This window comes from Carcharhinus amblyrhynchos, chromosome 8 (genome assembly GCF_965287045.1).
Source record: "Carcharhinus amblyrhynchos chromosome 8, sCarAmb.v2.hapA, whole genome shotgun sequence".
Lineage (NCBI taxonomy): Eukaryota > Metazoa > Chordata > Chondrichthyes > Carcharhiniformes > Carcharhinidae > Carcharhinus > Carcharhinus amblyrhynchos.
This window is the reverse complement of record NC_137331.1, coordinates 74,086,036-74,109,978: the sequence shown is the minus strand read 5'-3', so window position 1 is coordinate 74,109,978 and position 23,943 is coordinate 74,086,036. Positions and strand designations below refer to the sequence as shown.

The 23,943-nt window shown below is 43.6% G+C and overlaps 1 protein-coding gene across 1 annotated transcript in view; it reads right to left on the bottom strand.

The window, feature by feature from the left end:
* Nucleotides 1-23,943, bottom strand: part of kcnq3 (potassium voltage-gated channel, KQT-like subfamily, member 3) — a 312,879-nt gene that overhangs the window by 79,739 nt on the left and 209,197 nt on the right. Inside the window, exons 2-4 of the mRNA XM_080194945.1 lie at nucleotides 9,286-9,376; nucleotides 5,910-6,036; nucleotides 3,237-3,409 (exon numbers count right to left, since the gene is read on the bottom strand). Of these exons, the coding sequence (XP_080051071.1) occupies nucleotides 3,237-3,409; nucleotides 5,910-6,036; nucleotides 9,286-9,376 (391 nt within the window). The remainder of the gene's footprint in view (nucleotides 1-3,236; nucleotides 3,410-5,909; nucleotides 6,037-9,285; nucleotides 9,377-23,943) is intronic.

Below are 23,943 nucleotides of genomic sequence, written 5' to 3'. Positions count from 1 at the left end.
TTGTCTACCTGATACGTTGCAAGAAAGGATGTCCCGAAGCACGGTACATTGGGGAGACCACGCAGACGTTACGACAACGGATGAATGAACATCGCTCGACAATCACCAGGCAAGACTGTTCCCTTCCTGTTGGCGAACACTTCAGTGGTCACGGGCATTCAGCCTCTGACCTTCGGGTAAGCATTCTCCAAGGTGGCCTTCATGACATATGACAGCACAGAGTCGCTCAGCAGAGACTGATAGCCAAGTTCCACACACGAGGACGGTCTCAACAAGGATCTTGGGTTCATGTCGCACTATCTGTAACCCCTGTGACTTGCCTGGGTTTGCAAAACCTCACTTACTGTACTGTCTGGAGACAATACACATCTCTTTAACCTGTGATCAGTGCTCCTTCCACTCACATTGTCGGCCACTTCAGGACTTGAACAGCAGGTTAGGTGTAAGGATTCGCATTCTAATCAGTAATCTCTAAACTGTCTGTGCTTCATATGCTCTGTCTGAGGCCAGAACTCTCCATTCACCTGATGAAGGGGCTAACCCGAAAGCTTGTGAGTTTACTATCAAATAAATCGGTTGGACTAAAACCTGGTGTTGCCAATCTCTCCTCACAGGACAGTGCTGCCAACCCCAGTATCAGCCTAGTGACCCTCCACTGCACTCTCGCTATGGTAAGTATATTCTTTCTTGGGAAGGGGCACCAAAACTGTACACAATCCTCCTCATTGATATTGTATTTATACAATGATTGAACCGTAATGCTAGCTCCAACATCCTCAGCAGAGGTAGAGGAATAATCTTCACACACTTCAGTTGAGGAGGCATATGGAAATATAGACATATGTTCATCGTGCAATCTAACTATCAGGAAAAGGCACTAAGGTGTTTGTGGTTAAAATCAGCATAACTGAACCAAGCTGTAACAGACAGCTAGGTTGGATATCAATGCTTCCTCTTTGTCAAGAATTATGATATCAGTATTCCAAGACATTGAATTGCAAGCAAATGTTGTAACTTTACCTTGCGCTCTGCTGGTGTAAGGATATATATTAAGTGCCTTGAAGTAGCTATAAGGTGGGTTGTGGGCTTCCTGTGGACCAGAGTACAGGCATAATAGGTTGATACTCAACAATCTGAATGTACTTGGACAATTATCTGGTGAATGTTACTAACTTTATTTGCCTTCTTCAGAATTAGATTACAGACCTTCGAGTGCTCTTATCCAGATTTCCTACCCCATTGTCTGCTGAGACAGGTGTGCAGTAGTGATAACAAAGCCACCCTCCAGTGCCTACTGTGACGATACTGTGCCTTCAAGAAATGTATTTTAGTTCTGTTACTGTGCCAAATGTGTTTACTAGTGCCTTCCATCTTATTGGAGCCGTTTTTCTGGATCCAGAAGCACTGAATTGTAACCGCAGTAGCAGAATTTATCTTAATTGATGCACTGTTTAATTCTTTTGATTGCAGAGTTCTGTTGTTTTGCGCTTTCCCCGGGATATTTCAGAGTGGGGCTTGATTAGGTTGATTGACAGGTAAGGTCATATGAGTAAAGCAAGGCTTACACAGAGAACTCAAGCTCAGTCTTCTAAGGAGAAGAAGAAGTGCCTCTGTTTTCCCATCTTTGAAGTTTAGGACTGGAATTCACCAAGAAATAAGCCTTTTTTCTCTGAGATTCAACAGTTTGGAGGTGGTGCTTTCTCTGGAAGTTGCTGCATAAGAATTAGAAGCCAGGGGTCTGTCTAGATCTCTCTCCAGAAGTTTTCAATAGGTTGGAAATCTAGCACCAATGTAACAATCTTTGGTGTCTGTGCTAACTGCTTCTAAAGTACAGATTTATGTCTATGTGGGGATACTGCTAAATTGGAACATTAGAGAACTAACTGTTAAAAATGACATTTTGTCATGTTTAAGTATCTTAATTGGTAAAAGTTATGCTAATTCTTTGTGTTATATTCTAACAATGCTCTTAAATAAAGTTTGTTTTAATAAAAGCTTCCTAGTGGGTCACTTGAAGCATACCTTGAGTGAAATACCTTACACTCACCCATATGGCAAAATGAAATGTAAAAGTTAGGGACTCGGCTAATTTCATAAATCCCTTGGAGCTTCTGATCTGGCCATTAACACTATTTCATACAGAAACACATTCACTTCAGCAGCCGGTTGATTGGGTGATGGAAATCCAGTGATGGACATCACCATGCCATTATTTACTCATGGAGTCAGTTTGCTGCCTCCACATCTGTTTTGAAATTCACTGGTTTTGTCAGCTATCCCCATACACACACCCCTCACCCCTCCCCCATCACTGACTCCCTTTCACCAAACAGATAAACAGTACTGAGATTATCTTTAAAACCTTAGTAAAGGCTGAAAATATTTGTAGTCCTGGGCAGCCAAAGTTACATTTGAATGGCCACATTCCTTCAAATGTTGCTTAACAAATGAAAAGAGTGTTGACACATATAACTCCTTGTTCTCCCCCACCCCTCCACGCCCCGCAGGATCAGGAGCTTACCATGCCTGGCTAACTAAAGCTTCGTTCAGGGTGTTCCATGAGATTGGTCCAGCAATTGCTCTTGGTAAATGAAAGGCTTGCTTCAATACTTGGGAGGCAAAATTTGCTACACTCTTTCCTCTGATCTCACTTAAATTCCTATAACTTCTCAGGTAAAGCTGCTTCTGAGAAACTCAGATTCCTCCCTTTGCCAAACGTGTTTTCCCCTCAACTCATCTGAATTCTCTATGAAGTTTATAAACTTCATCCAAGACCTAAATCCTGAGGAGTTTGCACTGTGGAAAATATCCCAATATCAACTCTTTACAATGCCATGAATTTGGATTATATGCTACGGATTTACCCTGTGGTGCATCATGTCAAGCAATTTTAGACATGATACCAGGCATCATTTATTTTCTTTATTCCAACAAAATTTGAATTTCAGGCATGTCTGCAATATACGTGACAAGCACTGTTCAGTTTATATTTAACATTTAAATTTTACTGGATAATATTTCATATTTTCCCACTCAGAATTTTTTTTTCCATTTGCTTAGTTCAGTATTTTCACATCAGGTGACAAACTGAAAGGATTTTCTGGAAAATGAACAGCAGTTTTCAACAGAAAAGAACCCAGAAAGCGTAAAGAACGACAGGGTATGAGATCAAAGTCTTTAGTTCATGGATAAGGCAATGATTTCACTTATTCAGGTCAATTGAATAGATCCGATACCTTGCTGTGTGAACAAATTGCAGAACCTAAAAGCTTCCACGTGCCTCCCCTCCGATCCATCCGCAACATGCGCAGTATTTGTAGAAACCGTAAGCTCCGCAATGACGTTGCCACTATGTTCTGCAGTGTCCCCACTGCAACAATCACCACCGAACCAATCAGAACAATGATGTCTAGATGAGTATAGAGAAAACAATGGGATGTGAACAATAGCTTGATTATAAATCAGCGTCCAACAAGATTTCAGAAACGATTTCAATCAGATTCTTCAGAAGACCATGTGCAGAATTTTTTGATTTTCTTTTAGCTCAGTGACATGGCGGGTGGGAGAAGTACTGATGGGATAAGGCCACTTCAGCAGGGAGGACAAAGGGAAAGCTCTTTGATGGGATGCAGGCAAGAGAGATGACGTGAGCAAATGGATGACGGTGCAAAACAGAAGGGATGGTAAAGGGACAAGTAAAGAAACAACAGGTATGCCTAGATGATATCTAAATGGGAGTGGTAGAATCCTAACAGGTTGGTCCTTTCCAAATAACAAAGGGCATATTTCCAGATCTAAAATTGCTGAACTCAATTCTGAGTCTGGAAGATTGTAAAGTGCCTCACTGAAGGAAGGTGTGGTGCTGTTCCTCAAGATTGCATTGAGCTTCATTTGAACAGCTTGAGAGGCAAGGCCAAGGAAGATCAGAGTGGAAGTGGGTGGACAATTAAAATGTCCGGTGAACAGAAGCTCGGTATCATGCTTGTTGATTGAATGGTGATATTGTGGACAGTGGTCACTCAGTCTGTGTTTGATTTCCCCAATGAAAAGGTGACTACATTAGAAGCAGCATAAACAGTATACCAAACTGAACGAAGTACAAGTCAGTCCCAGTTTCACCTGGAATGTGTGTGTTCTTGGGGCCTTGGGCACTGGAAAGGAGGAAGGTATGTATTATAGGCAGATATGGAGGGGACATGAGGGGGGTGGGTGGTGGTGGGAGGCAATGAAGAGATTGCAGCGGGGAAGCAACTTGGTGATTGGGGGATCCAATCACTGGAGGGAGGGGGTCTTATGTTGTGAAGGTTGTGGTCCAGGGTGGGTTTGATGGTGAGAACTGGAGATGGGGATCTGGGGCTGGAGGCAACAGAGTGAGATTGGTTGGGGGAGGATGATCATGCTGAAGATGAATGGAGATGCTAGTCTAATCACAGAGTGGTGGAGATGGAGTTCGCAGTGGGAGCGCAATTAGCCCTAATCTCAGGCCACTGAAGATGGTAGTTTTGGAAGTGGAGATTCCAGCTTTGAAGGGGGAGAGGTAGTGAGTAACTTGATGGGTCTGAAGAAATCATGCCTGTCCCACAAACAGTGCTGCAAAGGAACTTTTCTTATGGATTCAGGCCTTCTGCCTCTTTTTATTTGGAAGAATGAGAAGATGAAATGCTGTAGCCTAAAACTAATCTGTGTTTACTAAAGTGAAGATGATAGTGCTGTGATTAGGAAAGGTAATTCGCCATACAATAATGTGCTTGCTGTGTTGTTACTTCTGAAAACTGGCAAACTATTAAGTAAAAGAATAAAATTGTAAAAATCTTCAGATGCATCAGCAGAAATCAAACACTGAATAAAGTGTTGCGCTGCATTGTAGATTTTTGAAAGCTTAGCCCAGCCTGAGATCAATAGTTACTTGTTGGAACTATCCCCATGGCTCAGAGTCATTCTTTTCAAAACAGCCCAGCCATCTGTTTGCCTATTTAAAAGTTGTGGCAGCTATAGGAGCTTTCAGCCACCTTCAACAGCACTAATGGATTCTGAACTGTATGGTTTGTTTACACTGCTTTCCAAGGGATTGCAAGTTTGATGATTGACTGCCTTCCAAAGCACAAATAAACTCTGCACTGCAGTTTTTTGTTTGCACAGATGTCCATGGAAATGATTTTTAGATGGTTTTGACAGATATGAGTTTTTTGAAAGATGTGTTTATGGTGCACATTCAAGAAATGGTGGCTATTTTGATTGCTTTATGAAATTTTATGAAGATTTCCAAATGTTATTATGTGATTTGTAAGTTCTGGATATTGGGTAAGTGAGCTAGAAGGTTAGGAGCTAAGAGTGGGTGATAGGATGGAAGAAGGGTGGTAGGAGTATTGAGAAGGTGAAGGAAGGTGAGATGTGAAGGGATGAAGACGTGAAGGATTGAAGGAGTTATTGGGGTGAAGGGGGTCAGGATGGACGGGGGGGGAGATTTGCATTGATCTGAAGAACTGGTGCCCCTGTGAACAGGGGCAGGCTATTTAACCTGGCCACCTCAGCTTCAGCCAGCCTGTGTCTATCCTGGGCTTACTGCTGGGAGCCATCCCATTCTCCAGAAGATGAAAATCCCATCTGCCGGTACCACCAGGACAGAGGAGGGGGGGAATTCCACATCAAAAAAACTCCTGACTCCTGATTCCCGATCCCATGATAAAAATCCAATTGTATGTCTCCATAACCAATCAGATCAAGAGATGTTACTTGGCAGCACAGCGTGTCAGTATTTCTTTGTCAGCCTGAGGCTACATTTGATGATGAAGATTGGTAACTCATCGGCCAAAAAACTGAGATAACATAATTACCTGGGTCAATCCTTCACGTTGCCGATATCTGAAAGAGAATTTAGTTTTCTTTGTTGCTGCCGATAAAATACTGACCTAGGATACATAAAGGCTTCCTGACAAATTTCAGACGGCCTCTCCATCCTCTGAATCGGCAACAGCAGCCAGCTGCCCAGACCCTGAGAGCAAACTCTAATCCAAACACAACGATGGTAACAGCTTCCTGTTTAACAAAAAGCACACACATATACAGCTTATTACAAAGTATTACAACTTAATATCAGTGCTCAATCAACACAAATTTTCTACTTGTTATAAATTCATTCAAAACACATAACTTGGCAACTTTTACCTTTTTGATATTAAGAAAATAACCAATGGTAAATGAGTTTCATGAAATGCAGGGACATTACAGCTAACTTCCACTGTTAAAACAACGGCTGGAATTCTCGGACCATTCACACCCTGCTGACACTGTCAGAGAGGACGGAAAACTTGTCACTCAGCAAAAACTCCATTCACTGCAACAGTGTGAGAGAATCCCACTGGCGTGAACGGCTGGAGAATCCCACCCAATATTGATCTTTAACTGCATGAAGTAGAGTCAAGTGTTGAATAACCAAAATGTGTATTTTGAGGAGAACCTTGGAGGAATCAAGATGATAAATAAATAGACAAAGGTTTGACCAGCTGTGAAACAGAGGTGAAGATGTGTTAGATGGAGATTAGCAGGTGTGTGGAAGATTTAGCTGAATAAACAATGTAGAAGGTTAGATTAATGATAGATGTGCAGCGTAGGTAAATGGGGTGTGAAAAGGATTAGATGTAGATAGAATGAAATGTCTGCAGAGTGCTGGATGTGTGAGAGATGTACAGGTGTAGATGAACGGTGTTTATAGAGGTATGAATTAATGATGTAAGTAAGGTAAAGTCACTGTAGCCCCAGTGGATGACTGGAGGTTGCTCTCTCCTTTGAAGGGGAGAGCTGACTGGTGATGATTTAACCTGAGGATCACCACACCTCAGGTGAGGGGCCAGGTTGAGAAGTTGGAATTGCCCCCCACTATCCTGGTGGTACTGGCAGATGGCATTTTCATCTCTTAGAGGACGGAATGGCTCCCGGCAGTAAGCCCATGAATAACTTTTGCTGGTATAGGAATTGAACCCACACTGCTGGTGTCACGAACCAGCCATCTAGGCAACTGAGCTAACCGGCCCCTATTGTGTAAGTAGTAGAATACCTGATAGACTTAGAGTGGAAATGAGTGGTGTATGTAGAGGAGGGGATGTATGATGTACAGAGATAGAGTAGGTGGGTGATGTATGCAGAGTTGTGAACAAATAATGTCCCCTTCATTGACAAACATGGGCCAAATAGCAGATAAGTCCCTAAACCACTGACACCTGTGAAGAAATGATTGTAAAACTTTCAAGATTTCCCGCATATTACATTTCAGTGTATTATGATTATTCTTTTAAAATTTTGGATTGTTCAATCTTCAAGGTGATAAACATTCTTATCCAGTAATCTACAATAAGGTTCACTGTGAAATCTCAGTCCAAACCCAGTCCAAACTGGTGGGATGAAAATCCATTTTTCCACTGGCTGTAAGGGTGCTGCTGCAAATGGGTTTGAGCATGGACTGATGTCACAAAACCTCTCCTAATTCCATCCTACTGTAATTGGCAACCTTAATTGGAGAGATGACTGGACAGCTAGAGTGGGGAGTGAAAATTGCTCCGTTGATGAAATAGAGGTGCTTCACTGATGCTGGTGTTGTGGTATGGGCAACAGGGCAGAGCAGGAGGAGCTTTGTTCTGCTTTGGACTTTGCTATAACCTGCTCTCAAAGTGCCTGATGTTAACAACAGGAAGTACTTCATTCTTCAGCACTAACATCTGCTTACTTCATGGGAACTGTGGGATGTTGTTTTGCAATAACATACCAGACTGCGATAGCAAAACTTAGAAATGGGATTAGAATATACACTCTGTCAGGCCTACTAAAAGGTTTATTTACTAGTGTCACAAGTAGGCTTACATTAACACTGCAATGAAGTTACTGTGAAAATCTCCTAGTTGCCACACTCTGGCGCCTGTTTGAGTACATTGAGGGAGAATTTAACATGGCTAGTGCACCTAACCAGTATGTCTTTCAGACTGTGAGAGAAAACCGGAGCACCTGAAGACAACTTACGCAGACACAGGGAGAACATGCAAACTCCACACAGACAGTGACCTAAGCTAGGAGTTGAACCTGGGTCCCTGGCACTGTGAGGCAGCAGTGCCACCATGCCACCCCTCTGGTATTTGATGAGATCACAGCTAATCAAACTAACCTTAACATCTCAGCTTGCTGTAACTGTACAGGGCACTGGTGAGGCTGCAGCTGGAGTACTGTGTGCAGTTTTGGTCGCTGCACTTGCGCAAGGATATTTTGGCCTTGGAGGGAGTGCAGAGGAGGTTCACTAGGCTGATACCAGAGATGAGGGAGTTGGACTATGAAGAGAGACTAAATAGACTGGGTCTGTACTCATTGGAGTTTAGAAGGATGAGGAGGGATCTTATAGAGACGTATAAGATAATGAAAGGGCTGGATAAGGTAGAGGTAGAGAGATTCTTCCCACTTAGAAAGGATAGCAGGACTAGAGGGCACAGCCTCAAGATAAGGGGGGGGGGCAGTTTAGATCGGAGTTGAGGAGGAACTTCTTCACTCAAAGGGTGGTGAATCTCTGGAATTCTCTGCCCGTTGAAGTGGTGGAGGCTACCTCGCTAAATATATTTAAGTCACGGGTAGAGAGGTTTTTGACAGACAAGGGAATTAAGGGTTATGGGGAGAGAGTGGGAAAGTGGAACTTATCCACTTCAGATCAGCCATGATCTTATTGAATGGCGGGGCAGGCTTGAAGGGCTAGATGGCCTACTCCTGCTCCTATTTCTTATGTTCTCATGTTCTAATGCTGGATTAGGCTCACTGAGTTGCCTTGAAAACAGATCAATGTATTGTTTTGTCAAATACAATCAGAATCAATTGATTGGAATATGAAATCATAATATTTTCCCACAAAGTCCAGTCAGTAATTGATGCATAATGTATTAATTAATCAATATAGACCTAAATCTAATCATCAGAAGTTTTAGCTTTACAGTGTGTAATAGGATTTCCCAAGATGGAACCTGAGTGAGGCAACTTCTTGCAAGCTGTGCCCAGCATACCTTTTAATTCTATCTTTTACTCTCTTTCTATGCTTCTAAAACTTCACTCTAACTCTTTTAAACTCTCTCATTAAGTTGATCTTTCTCTACACCCTAGCTATGACTGTAACACAACATTCTGCACTCTCTCGTTTCCTTCTCTATGAATGGTACGCTTTGTCTGTATAGTGTGCAAGAAACAATACTTTCCACTCAATGCTAATACATGATAATAATAAATCAAATCAGGAGTTGTGCAAATTAGATTGTACTTAACCAATGTTAGGAGCCATTTTTGTGAGAGTGTCTCGAATTCGGAAAATGTTGACAAAATGGCCAAGATTAGACACCCAAGGACTAACAAAAATCTGTGAAATGAAAAACAAGGGATTAATCATTACATATATCAAATTTATAAAACATCAACTCTGAAAAAAACGCAGCAATCTACAGAACCAAGCATTTGGAAAGGAAGCAGAGTCCCTACATGCTCATATATGAGCCAAGACAATGAATCATATCACTGAAGTAACTTGACATTTTAACTGTAAGAGTTAAATCTGTAGCAGCAAAGACTGAGATATGTCACAGTTTCATTGTGAAGTAATACATGTAGAAATCCCACCATTTATAAGGAAATGTTTATGTGGCTAAGACCTCAGCACACTTGATTTCAGTATTGTGCAGAGACACAGCAAGGTATTCTTACCATATCACAACTCTTCATGCAGTCTCATGTATTCTAGAAAACCATGAATGAACTCTAACGGGTCAGAAAATCATATCCTGTAGTAGAGATATCGGGGATGATTCTCCGAGCCCGATGAGTTACCAGAGTAGCGGGCAGGGAGACATAAGTGGAGGTAATGTAGCATGCTTCCCACTGGGCACTACAGCCTCCACATGTCTCAGGCTGCCAGATTTCCAGTGACATCAGCTCCATGCCAGAAGTTGGCACGGAACTGATCTCCATATTTAAGTGTTGCTTTGTATCTGATCAGGCCCAGGGCTGTTGTCTGCGGGCCTGTTAGGCTCTCCGCCACCCCACACCCCCAGCAAGGAGTGTCCCACTCCAGCAGGGTTTATCACAGCTTCCCACTAATAGGGAGCTGGTGGCCTCATGCTGCTGGAGTGAGGGGGGGGGCCATGGAGGCCCCACAGGAGGTTAGGGAGGGCTGCCGCCTGGGCATTGACACCCCGGCACTGCCAGCCTGGCCCCTGACTTTGCCTACGGGGCAAACTGGCAATGCCCAGGGGCACCTTGGCACTACCCGCTGGTTATCGGGTAATGCTAAGGGGGTGATGCCAGAGGGGAGCTGTAGAGAGTGGGGTCTCTGGAGGGGGGAATCCAGTGGGTTGAGTTGGAAGGTCCTGCTGCCACTCTGCACTTTGTAACAGTGACAGATGGAGGGAAGGGCTGTTTGGGGCTGGCCATCCGGGTGGAGATGGGTCAGCCTACCAGTGGGTTGGGGTGGCGGGTCTGCAGGAGGGAGGAAGGTTGAGGCGGGTCAGTTGGGAGGGAGATGGTCAGACAGGCCAGCAATTGGAGCATGAGGGGAATCGGAAGAATGGTGTTGCAGGGTCATGGAGCTTGTCAGCAATCGAGCAGACTAGTGATTGGGGGGCCGGCAGTCTGGGACTATTGCACATGCACCAATCTCTGCTATGACATACGCAGTAGCCTGCTCAGCACTACGCTGCTGGTCTCTCCCTGCCCTGGATTTTTAGGGAGATTCATACTAGGGCATCCTGTGATGTACAGAGTGTGGGAGATTCAATTTGAAAATCCCCCTGAAAATAGAACAATGGAAGTTACTCCAGTTTTTACACAAATTTGCATTTAGAATTTTTTTGGGAGAGTTCCACCTGTTCTTTTATACTGTCCGAAGCTCACCACTGGAAATGCAACTTAGAAATGACCCCTTAGGATTTTTAATATTGCTGCAGTTTTATTTCAACTTGTTAACATCCTTTGTTTGGGGTTATGAATAGAATGTTCAAGAAAGACAGGAGGAAACCCTTTCCCAGATATGTAACAATTAGGTGATAGAAATAAACAATAAACTGAACATCCATAACCAAGTAACATAGAGAAAAATCTAATCCATCAGTTAATAGGTTAAAACATCAGTCCAGTGCCACTGGCGTGGGTAAGATGCTCTTTCAGAGAGTTGGTGCAGACTCGATGGGCCAAATGGCCTCCTTCTGCTCTGTAGGAATTCTATAGTTCTATGATTTCCAAAAAATGGTGGAAGCAGATTCAAAAATAAATTTCAAAGGGATGTGAAAGAATGAAACAAAAATGGCCAGCACAATGCAATATAATTCAATGATTCTATAAAATAATGCATTTCCATGGGATGAAATGTCAGGAGTCTTGCTCAACCTGTGGAGGTGGGAGTAGCATAATTTGTTAAGATAATATAATGCTGATCCCAACTAAAATCTCCAGGATGGGTTTTGCCAGGGTGGATAGTACACTTCCTCTTGTGGGAGAATCTGGAGATAGAAGTTATTGCTTAAAAATAAAGGGTCACTTATTTAAGACAGAGATGAGGAGAATTTGTTTTCTCTCAGAGGGTCATGAGTCTTTGGAATTCTCTTCCTCCAAAAGGCTGTGGAAGCGGAGTTCTTGAATATTTTTAAAGTAGAGTTAGATAGATGCTGGATTAACAAGCGGGTGAAAAGTTATCGTGTGTACACAGGAATGTGGGGTTGAGGATATAATCAACTCAGACATGCTCTTATTGAATGGGAGACCAAGTTTGAGGGGCCGAGTGGCCGCCTCTTGCTCGTAATTCATATTCCTGAATGGTAGGCAGCTGCAAGATTCTTGTACTGAAGTCAGAATGGAGGAGGATTATGCCTTCGCAAGGATGGAAGAAATGCCTTGGAAGTGCTGAACAATGAAGATTGTCTTCATCTCCAAATGCAGCCAATAATGATCCTGGTAAATGTGAAACTCCTCCAGGATCAATTACCTTGGGCTTACTGGTTTCACAGGCTTATCAAAATGGATCAATAGTGTTCATGCTGGTTCATGGTGGGAAAGGTACTGTTAAGGATCTATTAACCTATTAAGCAGAACTCCTGGGATTGCCAAGTAACTCACACAGAGCTGCCCCTCCCATTGCTACCCTCACCTTCACTGAAAAATTATTGCATATAAAAAGCACCAAATTCTGAGTCTATCCTGAACCCCAGCTGCAGGCTGAGAACTCCAATCCGCTGATTACCATTGCAACAGACTGGAACTTTGAGGCCTCACTTATCGAGGACCAGATTACGCAAAAGTGTTGTAGAATATGATTTTCTCAAACTGAGATTTATCCTTGGATTGTTTAGGATCAACTGCCCTGAAATCCTGGAATTCAAATGATGTGAAAACTTGAGAAGTGAAGACTCTTTCATGAATGGCTCCCTCAGGATAATTTTCTGTCTCACAACATCTTTGGAACGAAGACACAGTTAGATGCAGGGTTTGCTTTTCAAAGGTATACTTTCCATCAATGCTTATACAAGCCACAAGAGGGAACTAATACACTTTGTGAGTAGGAAATAGTCCATTTCCCAAAATTCCTAAAAATCACTACCCCCAAGTATCTGTAATACCATTTCAGAATATTGGTCACATTAATTTTCTCAACAACTTAAAGCTTTTCCATTATTATGCTGAACAATAGCCATACCAACAATGTACCAGTTGGTTTAACTATCATGACCAGTTCTTTTTTAACTGTATATTCCCTAGAAACAAAGTTACACTACTGTTTTAACCACAGATATTGGTGTCAAAATTTCAAATTCAAACATATTTTTCTCCAACACCAAATATGCCCTAAATGTAAATCTCTCCTTTTCGGTCAAAATAGGTCTGTTATCTATCGATACACTTTGAGAATCTGAAACTTACATATTATCATCATCATCACCAAGGTATTTCTTTGAAGCTTAAGTGTTTATTATAACAGTAAATATATTAAATTAATAACCATCCATTATGTATTAAAATAGTGAGTATTCAAGTTTACACAGATGTTGTACCATGGACTGAAACTAGCAGATTGACCTCAATGTCTTGTGACAGCCTTAAATTGCACAATATTCCTGTATTCTAACCCGAGACAAAATGTGCAGTGTTTTCATAAGAAGTCTTTAAATCAAATGATGCATGCAGCATCAGAATGCAGAGATACATTTGTTTTCACTTGTTTGAAGTAAATCTGAACTAACCAAAGGTAAGTATATGTCTGTCACTGAAGTAAAGGTGTTTAGAGAGAAGCAGTGAAGTTAAACTAAAGAATGTATGAGGAAAATGAAAGTGGGGCTCAATCTAACACAAAGGCAATGCAATGCTGAAAAGTGGCCAAACAGTGCAAGAAGCTGAGAAACGGAGGAGTGGGACAGCCGCGCTCGAGAGAAACGGAGGAGTGGGACAGCTGCGCTCGAGAGAATCGGAGGAGTGGGACAGCCGCGCTCGAGAGAATCGGAGGAGTGGGACAGCTGTGCTCGAGAGAATCGGAGGAGTGGGACAGCTGCGCTCGAGAGAATCGGAGGAGTGGGGCAGCCGCGCTCGAGAGAAACGGAGGAGTGGGGCAGCTGTGCTCGAGAGAATCGGAGGAGTGGGGCAGCCGCGCTCGAGAGAAACGGAGGAGTGGGGCAGCCGCGCTCGAGAGAAACGGAGGAGTGGGACAGCCGCGCTCGAGAGAAACGGAGGAGTGGGGCAGCTGCGCTCGAGAGAATCGGAGGAGTGGGGTAGCCGCGCTCGAGAGAAACGGAGGAGTGGGGTAGCCGCGCTCGAGAGAAACGGAGGAGTGGGGTAGCCGCGCTCGAGAGAATCGGAGGAGTGGGGCAGCCGCGCTCGAGAGAATCGGAGGAGTGGGACAGCCGCGCTCGAGAGAAACGGAGGAGTGGGACAGCTGCGCTCGAGAGAATCGGAGGAGTGGGACAGCCGCGCTCGAGAGAAACGGAGGAGTGGGGCAGCCGCGCTCGAGAGAATCGGAGGAGTGGGACAGCTATGCTTGAGCTGAAATCCTAGCACAATGTTGGAAAAGGAAATGGGAAGGAATGGCAATACACTAGCGAGCTGTTTTCCTTCTCAACCTGTAAATCTCCAATCAAATTCTCTCCTCACCTACGCCACTCATCAAGAATGTCACCTGCAGCTATAAAACTCATTAAAAAAGTAAAGCCGCCATATTCCCAGATGACCATGGACTGTGACTGCTAGTGAGGATCACCACGCCTCAGGCAAGGGACAAGCTTGAAAAGGCAGGGTTCATTAATAACCTCAGCCGGTATGGGGAACTGAACCCATGCTGTCGCTCTACATCACTAACCAGCTGCCTTGCCAACTGAGTTAAACCAACACCTTTGGGTCAAGTTCACTGTCCAATCAGACTCACACTAGATCTGAAGCTCTATATTTTGGGAGTGTGTAGGGAGCTAGGAGTTGACAGCCGCAACAATGTTGGCTTTCTGCCCTGACTGATACATTGTGAAGGAACGACACAACTGGTGTTACTGCTGCCTGTACGGTTATTTTAATAGTGAAGATACTTTCTGCATGCTCAGTGCCCTTTTTAACCCTGAGTTGCTGTGACGGGTAATTTAAAGCTCAAAGTCCTCCCAATGAACATTGCCCGTGCGATACATATCCCATTCCAAGAGAGTGCTGGGCAATCTAGCAGTGTGGGTAACCCTATCGCAGTGATATTAATTTCCTGACTTATCTGGAGTCGATTGGAATGACATTCCAGTGACAGTTCCTCCCTTAAGGGTTACAATAAAGCGTGAGGTCAGTTAACCGACCATGAATAGTGCCCTGGGGAAGTGCAGACATGCCTAGTTCCATTATCAGATGAACTGATCTAACACAGCAAATGGGCTTGGTGACAAGATTTCATCACTAAGGTTCACCTTTCAGCTGTATCAGTCCTACTTTCCCTCCAGCCAGGACTGAGAGTAGCTGATCATAGTCAATCTATTCAGATACACTTTCTCCATTGCGCATTCTGTGAGTGTGATATGGTTACAACATACCTGATAACAGTGTCCTTTTTCACAGAAAAAATACTGAATAAAACCTATTTAGTTATCCTTCCTTTCATCATTGTCTGCTTTTCAACATTGTCCAAGATTGTTTTATAGAAAGGATCTGCTCCAATTGCAGCGATGTGACGTCACTGACAGAATCCCAGGCTCCCATGTTTTTGTTTTCCGGGAGGCTGAACACTCAGAGGAATCATAAATCATTTTAGTTGTTTGATAGCAACACAAAAAAAGCACAAAAACAGGGCAATTAATCTATCAAGTTTGTTCCAAACTGGATTCTAACTCACCCATTTTATTCTCCTCACAGGACAATCTGCACAAACACGCTGGTTCCACATCCCAAATCGTAGAATCCTAACAGTGTGGAAGGAGGCCATTCGGCCCATCAAATCTGCACCAACAACAATCCTACCCAGGCCCTATCCCCCATGTACTTATCCTGCTAGCCCCTGAGACTAAGGGGCAATTTAGCACAGCCAATCAACCTACCCTGCACATCTTTGGACAGTGGGAAGAAACTGGAACACCTGGAGGGAACCCACACAGACACAGGGAGAACATGCAAACTCTACACAGGCAGTCACCCAAGGGCAGAATTGAACCCGGGTCCCCAGCGCTGTGAGGTAGCAGTGCTAACCACTGCGTACTGAGAAATGTGCATCAACAGTTACTGGGAACATGTGCTCCTCTATTAGACCAGGATAATCTATGTGTACCCACTGGCACGGCTGTTTTGGCTATTCCCAAGGATGTAAGGGTTGTAACGGTTGAGTGTTCCTTAGTTTTGTGTAGGACCGACATTGTTCTACTTTCTCTTTGATTTGGGCATCTAATCCTTGCCACCACAAATAATTACATGCCAGTTCCTTCATTCTTACCACATCTGATTGTTCCACATGTAGCTATTCAAGGATTCTTCCATGCAGACACAAAAGAATAATCACTTGGATACCTCTTAGTAAAACTCCACTCTGGACTGTCAACTAAAGTCTTCTTGTGATGTAGATCTTCAGGTCTGGGTTATTATAATGTCCTCCTGCCTTCACTCCTTTCAGGACCACTTCTATAACCTTCCCATCGCTAGATGATTTCTTGTGTGTCTCTGTACCTGAGATGAAATTACTGATACACTATCTACTTGTGAGAAATATAGGATGTTGAGTAAACTTTCTTCAGGTTCTTGCTGGATTTGTAACTGTAATCTTGACAAAGTATCAATATTTGCCTGTTGCTCCGACTGACAATATTTACCATTGTAGGTATGTGCCGATAATATCAAAGACCATTTTTGTAATCTACTAGTTACTAAAGAAGGAATAGCTTTATATGGCTTGAAGATTGTTATCAAAAGTCTGTGACCTGTCTAAAATGAAACAAAGGTAGTGATGAAATCTTCTTACTCCAAATATAAAATTCAAGTGTTCTTCATCCAGCTAAGAACAATTCATTTTTGCACTAGTAAGTGTTTGTGAAGCAAAGGTTATCGATCATCTTCTTGCGAGGGCATTATGTGCAAGATGACTGTGCCTGCCCCATAGGGTGACACATCACAAGTAAGTTGTAACTTCAGTTTAGGATTTCAATGGAACAATAGCTCTGACTTCTTTAAGGCCTCTTTAACCTCCTCGTAAACTCTTTCTCATTCTTCTGTCTAGTACCATGCCTGTTTGGTACATAGCAAAGTGTGTAATGGTTTCAATAGTGTTGCTAAATTTGGAACGCATTTAGCATAATGGTTCATCAATCCTAGAAATGATCTTAGTTGTGTCACATCGTGAAGATGTGCTGCTTCTAAAATTGCTATAATCTTTTTTGGTTCCTTATGCAAGCCATCTCTACCAGTGATGTGACCCAAGTAGTTTATGGATGTCTTGAAAAAGTCACACTTTTCCTTTTTCACTCAGAGATTATGTTTTTGCAAATGTTCCAATGCAGCTTTCAAATTCTTCAATTTCCTTTTTTCACTTAAACCTGTGATTAGGGTATCATCTACAGATCTCAGTACACCATTTAACCCATTCAGAATTTGACCTATGGACCTCTGGAATAGATCAGGAGCAGATGTTATCCTGAACGGTGGTCTCCGGTACTTGGTGTGTCACAATAGTGAGTAATGCTTGTAAGCATGTGACCACATTTATTTGTAAGTACATTTGTGATAGATCCATTTTACTTAATTTCTGGTCTTTAGATAGTGCAGAAAATAAGTTTCCAATCAGCAACAGTGTATATTGATCAATCCACAATGGCAGATTAAACGTCATCTTGAAATCTCCACATATTCCTACTGAGTCATCAGGTTTTAGTACAGGTACGATTGGTGCAGCCCAATCACTTGTTGTAACTGGTTCAATGACTCCTGGTTGGACTAGTCTTTCTTTGGTCTGATGGTATATGGTCCTGGTATGGTTTTTAGATACTTGAGCATGATGTTTGACTTAATTTTGAGTTGGACTTCAAAGAGTCCAATGAGTTTTCAGACATACTTTTGTATTTATTCAGAAGTTACTGTAGGTCAGTCTTGCTATCAACTAGTTGCTTTACAGCTCCATGGCCAAGTTTAATTCTTCCCAACCATGATCTAATGAATAAATTAGGGAAGCTCCCATGGACAATGTGGAGAGGTAACTCCACTGTTTGTCCATTCACTTCCACTTTTATCCTAATACATCCTTTTAGTGGTATGACCTTTTCTGTCTATGTCCTTAGAATAACATTTGATGGTTTCAACAGTAAATGCTGTAGCTTCTGTTGATAGAGGGGAAGAATTTCGTGTCCTGGCACGTGTGGGATTTGAGTATGTGCGCATCTCTCAGCACCTGATTTCTAGTGCTATCTAATTTGTGCTGGAAACAGGTGGGAAAACAAAATAAAGAGTACTTTACATCTCATTAGAATATTGTTTTAAAGTGATTAGCAGATCCAGGACTGAATTAGAGTCATAGCATCATAGAGGTTTACAGCATGGAAACAGGCCCTTCGGCCCAACTTGTCCATGCTGCCCTTTTTTTAAAGCCCCTAAGCTAATCCTAATTGCCCAAATTTGGCCCATATCCCTCTATACCCATTTTACCCATGTAACTGTCTAAACGCTTTTCAAAAGACAAAATTGTACCCGCCTCTACTACTACCTCTGGCAGCTTGTTCCAGACACTCACCACCCTCTGTGTAAAAATATTGCCCCTTGGACACTTTTGTATCTTTCCCCTCTCACCTTAAACCTATGCCCTCTAGTTTTAGACTCCCCTACCTCTGGAAAAAGATATTGACTATCTAGCTGATCAGTGCCCCTCATTATTTTATAGACCTCTATAAGATCAGCCCTCAACCTTCTACACTCCAGAGAAAAAAATCCCAGTCTATCCAGCCTCTCCTCACAACTCAAACCATCAAGTCCCCGTAGCATCGTAGTAAATCTTTTCTACACTGTTTCTAGTTTAATAATATCCTTTCTATAATAGAATGGCCAGAACTGTACACAGTATTCCAAGTGTGGCCCTACCAATGTCTTGTACAATTTCAATAAGATGTCCCAACTCTTGTATTCAATGTTCTGATCAATGAAACCAGGCATGCTGAATGTCTTCTTCATCACTCTGTCCACCTGTGACTCCACTTTCAAGAAACTATGAACATGTAGGAATAATGGTAGGAAGGATTATTACTTACGTGGAGAAAAACTGCAGCAGGCGACAGTGCAGAGGGACCTCGGGGTCCTTGTGCATGAGTCGCAAAAACCCAGCTTGCAGGTACAGCAGGTGGTCAGGAAGGCAAATGGGATGCTGGCCTTCATAGCGAGGGGGATTGAATATAAAAGTAGGGAGGTCTTGCGGCAGCTGTATAGGGCATTGGTGAGACCGCAGCTGGAGTACTGTGTGAAGTTTTGGGCGCCGTACTTACGCAAAGATATTTTGGCCTTGGAGGGAGTGCAGAGGAGGTTTACTAGGCTGATGCCGGAGTTGAGGGGGTTGAGCTATGAGGAGAGGCTGAATAAACTAGGCTTGTACTCGTTAGAGTTTAGAAGAATGAGGAGAGATCTCATTGAGACATATAAGATGATGAATGGGATGGATAGGATAGAGGTGGAGAGACTCTTCCCACTCAGAAAGGATAGTAGGACTAGGGGGCACAGCCTCAAGATAAAGGGGAGGCGGTTTAGAACGGAGTTGAGGAGGAACTTCTTCACTCAAAGGGTGGTGAATCTCTGGAATTCTCTGCCCGTTGAAGTGGTGGAGGCTGCCTCGCTAAATATTTTTAAGACACGGGTTGATGGGTTCTTGATAAGAGAGGGGATTAAGGGTTATGGGGAGAGGGCGGGAAAGTGGAACTGAGCCACAACAGATCAGCCATGATCTTATTGAATGGCGGGGCAGGCTCGAAGGGCTGGATGGCCTACTCCTGCTCCTATTTCTTATGTTCTTATGTACCCCTAGATCTCTTTATTCTGTAACTCTCCTCAGCGCCCTAATGTTAACTGAGTAATTCCTGCCCTGGCTCGATCGACCAAAATGCATTACCTCACATTTATCTAAATTAAATTCCATCTGCCATTTGTCAGCCATTCAAATTCTTTGGGCCCACTAGCATTTCCCACTCCTCCAGGAGTACTTCATTCCAGCAGGGTTCATATTAGCTCCCCACTTTCAGGAAACTAGTGGTTTGGCACCACTGGAGTGAAGGGGAGCAACTGGGGCCCTTCAGGAGGTTGGGGGGGGGGGGGGTGCCCCTTGGCTATGGGCCATCCTGTGCTCCTTGGCACTGCCCAAGAGGCAAACTGCTCCCGCCCAGGGGTAGTTTGGCACTATCCACCGGGCATCGGGCCAAGAGAGTGGAGCCTGCAGGGGACGTGGCCTGGTGGGGGGCGAAGTGTCCACTGCCCCTCTAAATGGTAATTGATGGGGGCAGGAGAAAGGCCAGGTAATTGGGGCAGGCTGGGGGATTGTCAGGACTGCTGGGGGGGTGAATCTGTTTTGGAAGGGGGCTGGAGATTGGGGTGGGCTGTGACTGCACCTGTCTGGGGAAAGGGGGGGGGTCTGCTGGAAGGAGGGGTGGGGTGTATTGGCACATGGGAGTGCTGGAGATTGGGGCCATCTGGGACAGAGATTCGAAGCTGGCCCGGGAATGGTCGGGGGAGGAGAATTTGGCGGGGTGGGGGGGGGGGGGAACCCCCGTGGGACTCCTGGGGTGGCCAGTAATCAAGCTGGCCAGCAATCTGCAGGCTGACAGTTCGGGGCCATGCGCAGAGGCTTGCTGGTTTCAGCCTCCTGGATGGGAATAAGCCCTGCCCCTGAAATCTAAAGATATTCATGCTGGTGGTCTCTGCATTGCACAGAGTGTGGAAGATTCTAGTGTGAACTCCTGACAAAAAAAGCGTGAATTACTCCAGTTTTCCGAAAAGTTCAACACTTTGAACTTTTTTGAGAGAATTTCATGCAGATTATCTCAGATATCAATGGTACTGTAGCTCAAGTATCCACTTTCATTTTAACAAGTTTACTATCAAGTTTTGATGATACTCAAAAATGTTATGAATCACCATGAGCTGACAAAACACCTGTGAACTTGTTTTGGCACATTATCTTCTAAGTTGTCTTAGTCTTTACTTGTCATCTTATAGATCCGTCTAACAAATGTTGATGTGTTTTTTTTTACACATCTTTAGTGTAGCGGAGGTTTGCTATGTCCAGCATGCTTTGACAATATGGTCCTTTTTGCCATAATTCTTGCGTTTGTTTTCCCTACTCCAGTATTCCCCAACTGACTGTCCAACTTGTTCACATTGGTGACATGCTTGTAGTTTTGCAGATTTACTTCTAGTGATCTCCATTTTGTGGATCTTCGTCCTAACTTCTCTCTGCAAAGCCACTTTCGCAACCAGCTCCATTGACATTGCAATGTCTACTGCTGATTTCAGGGTCAGTGTTCTCTCAGTAAACAGCTTTCTTGGAATAGCCTCATTCCAGAGTCCACATACCAACCTATTGCGAAGAGTATCAGCAAGCGTTGCACCAAGTTCACAGCATTGACCTAGTCTTCGTAAGGTCACCATGAATTGTAAAATGCATTCACCTTCCTCCTGGCTTCAATAGTGGAACTTAAACCTTTCTGCGATAATGAGTGGTTTCAGTGAGAAATGCTCTTCTAAGACCTTCTTCAGTTCATCAGAGGTTTTAACTCCAGGATTTGCTGGATAAACTAGACTTTTCGGTTTTGTAAAAGTTTTACTTCCTACCAACTGAGAAATGTTACAACGTTTAGATCATCCGGCTTGATTTACTTGGAGATAATATTGGAATTTATCCCTGTGTAAGTTCCAAGTCTCATAATCCTCATTAAACACATTCATGACACTACCTTTTCCTGCCAGCTTTGGTTACCAGCTCTGGGATTTTATACTTTCTTCAGTTTTCCCTTCTTTCTCGTACAATGCAAGAGATCATCTTGTCTCACAACGCGACAATTTCTTTTGCCTGAATTTTTCCTTTATCCCATAAGACTTTTTATTTGTGAATCTTCACTCCCAGAGTCCATTTTGCTTTGCCACGTCTGTGGTCCCCGCAGCTTGGGTATTTCCCCACTTTACCGAACTGTAAGTTTAACCTTTGGTTCATGCTTACTCAATATGTTTTTCTGAACCTTTTCGATGTGTATCTTTCCTGTGCCTTCAATCATCTTTTCAGTCCAAAGTGCTGGAGGTTGTCATCTTTTTTTTAACAAATCTAGTCAAAAAAAAACATTATTTCTCCGACTCTTGTCCCCAGTTTCCTCTTGTTACATATTGACTGGTAGTTACCTCAAAGAGGAAATTAACAAGCTGCCACACTCATGGGTTTCCGTAAAACTTGATGCAGGTTTGTTAAGGAGATGTCACTAGTTCCTGGTCTAAGACATTATACCAGCAGAGAAGCAACAGCTTTAAATGCAAAACATTTATGAAAGAATAAAAAAGCACAGAAATTCAGATCAATGTTGATTTCACTACAATGGACGCTGGATATTCAGCTGCTCCTTTAGGGTCATGGTGTCCTCATGCAGTAGTGCGTCTATGTCAGTGGCCATTTGCTCCTATCTGCTGAGATATTGTTGTCCCGAGAGATCAAGAAAGTTGAGCATTGTCTGAAATCCATTCTGATGAAGGGTGTATGTGCTGTCTCCTACACCTCAGCTGACCAGCTCTGTGGTGCTCTGGTGCCTGAGCCTGGATGTACTGCTAATCCTCTTTCACGGTTCAACTGGTCACTGTATAAATACCCACACGCCCAGCAGTCTGCCCAGTCTTGCTGCCCTAGCAGGTTATGTTGTCATTTCACTCTTAATATTGTGCTTGCCCCTACCACCAAAAAAGCAGCTTCATCAATAACACCGTGGCACAGTCATTAGTACTGCTGCCTCACAGCATGAGGGACCCAGGTTCAATTCCAGCCTTGGGTCACTGTCTGTGTGGATTTTGCACATTCACCCCATGTCTGTGTGGGTTTCCTCCGGATGCTCTGGTTTCCTCCTACATTCAAAGATGTGCAGGTTAGGTTGATTGGCCATGCTAAATTGACCCTTGTGCCAGGGGTTTAGCAGTGTAAATGTGTGGGGATGTGGGAATAGGGCCTGGACAAGATTGTGGTCAGTACAGACTTCTGTACTGTAGGGACTCTATGATTCTATTCTATGGATTCTAGGAGAACTACATACATCTCAGAGTTTGCTGAGATGGTCAGCCATGCTGCTTTCCTTCTTTATTGTTCGGCCTGGATGTCCATTTCAGTGAAAGATATCTGTCCACTCTGCAGCCACTCCAGCTGAGTTGCCGAGGTGCTGACACAGCGCAGAGTCACGAGATTCAATCTCAGTCAGTACCTTCATTATTTCCATTTTAATTGATACTAATTGGCTACCTACCGCTGCCAAGAGGGCTGCTGACTTCACCTCCAGAAAGATCACTTGGAGCGGAATACCTGATGTTCATCTTTCAAATGTGCTCCAGCTTCTCTCCTCCAAAGCTGCCTCCTCAGCACTGATACAATTCCATCCAGTGTATCGACTGCCAGTTCTCCAATATTATGTTGTTCAGACTCAATTTCTGAGACTTATTACATGGTTTATTTTTTGACTCCTAAAGTTAGAGTGTATCTTTATTCTGTGGGGAAAACTATGATGGGGACATGCATTGGCATGCGTGAGTGAATGAGAGAGTGAGTATGGATGAGTTGGGCAGCAGATTTGTGGAGCTCAGTGCTACCTCCTGGAACTTCTGCAAGTTTTAACTTGTTTATAATGTTAACAAAATACTATCAGTGCAGGCTGATCCGCAGATAAGCATTAATCTGCTTATCGATGGAAGATCTCACAGTAGAGGCATAGGGCAGAAGTTTAATCTGGGCTTCAGAGCCCAATTTCAAGAGCAAATGGGGCTCCTGGGCCTTCACTTTCCAGTAGTAGGACCAGCTCAGAGGCAGCCTCCTCACTGCCTGCCTCCAAGCTCACTGATTGGGTTAGCAGTATTTATACTTGCCTTCCATTCATCATTCAACAGAGGGCTAAGCAACTCTGAAGCCTTGGCAACCCCTCTGAAAGAGGTGGGCACTTCTGTGTGAACCCTGAAAATGTACCCTTGGCAGGGGGGAATTTTAATTTAATATTCTAGATGGCCAAGGCAGCAAGCCCACTGGGAAGGAGGGGAAAACATGTCTGGATACAACATCCAGACCTTTTCTGCCTGAAGCCCTCTCTTTGCAACTCTGCTGGAACCCCAGGCTAACACAGTGATGCCCATCTCCATGAAGGTGGGTTTCCACACAGGTGGGAGGCTGTCCCACTCCTGAAAGATCACCCCTAATAGGGGACTTAATTATTTAAATGTCTGCTTCCATTCAACAGCTTGCTAAAC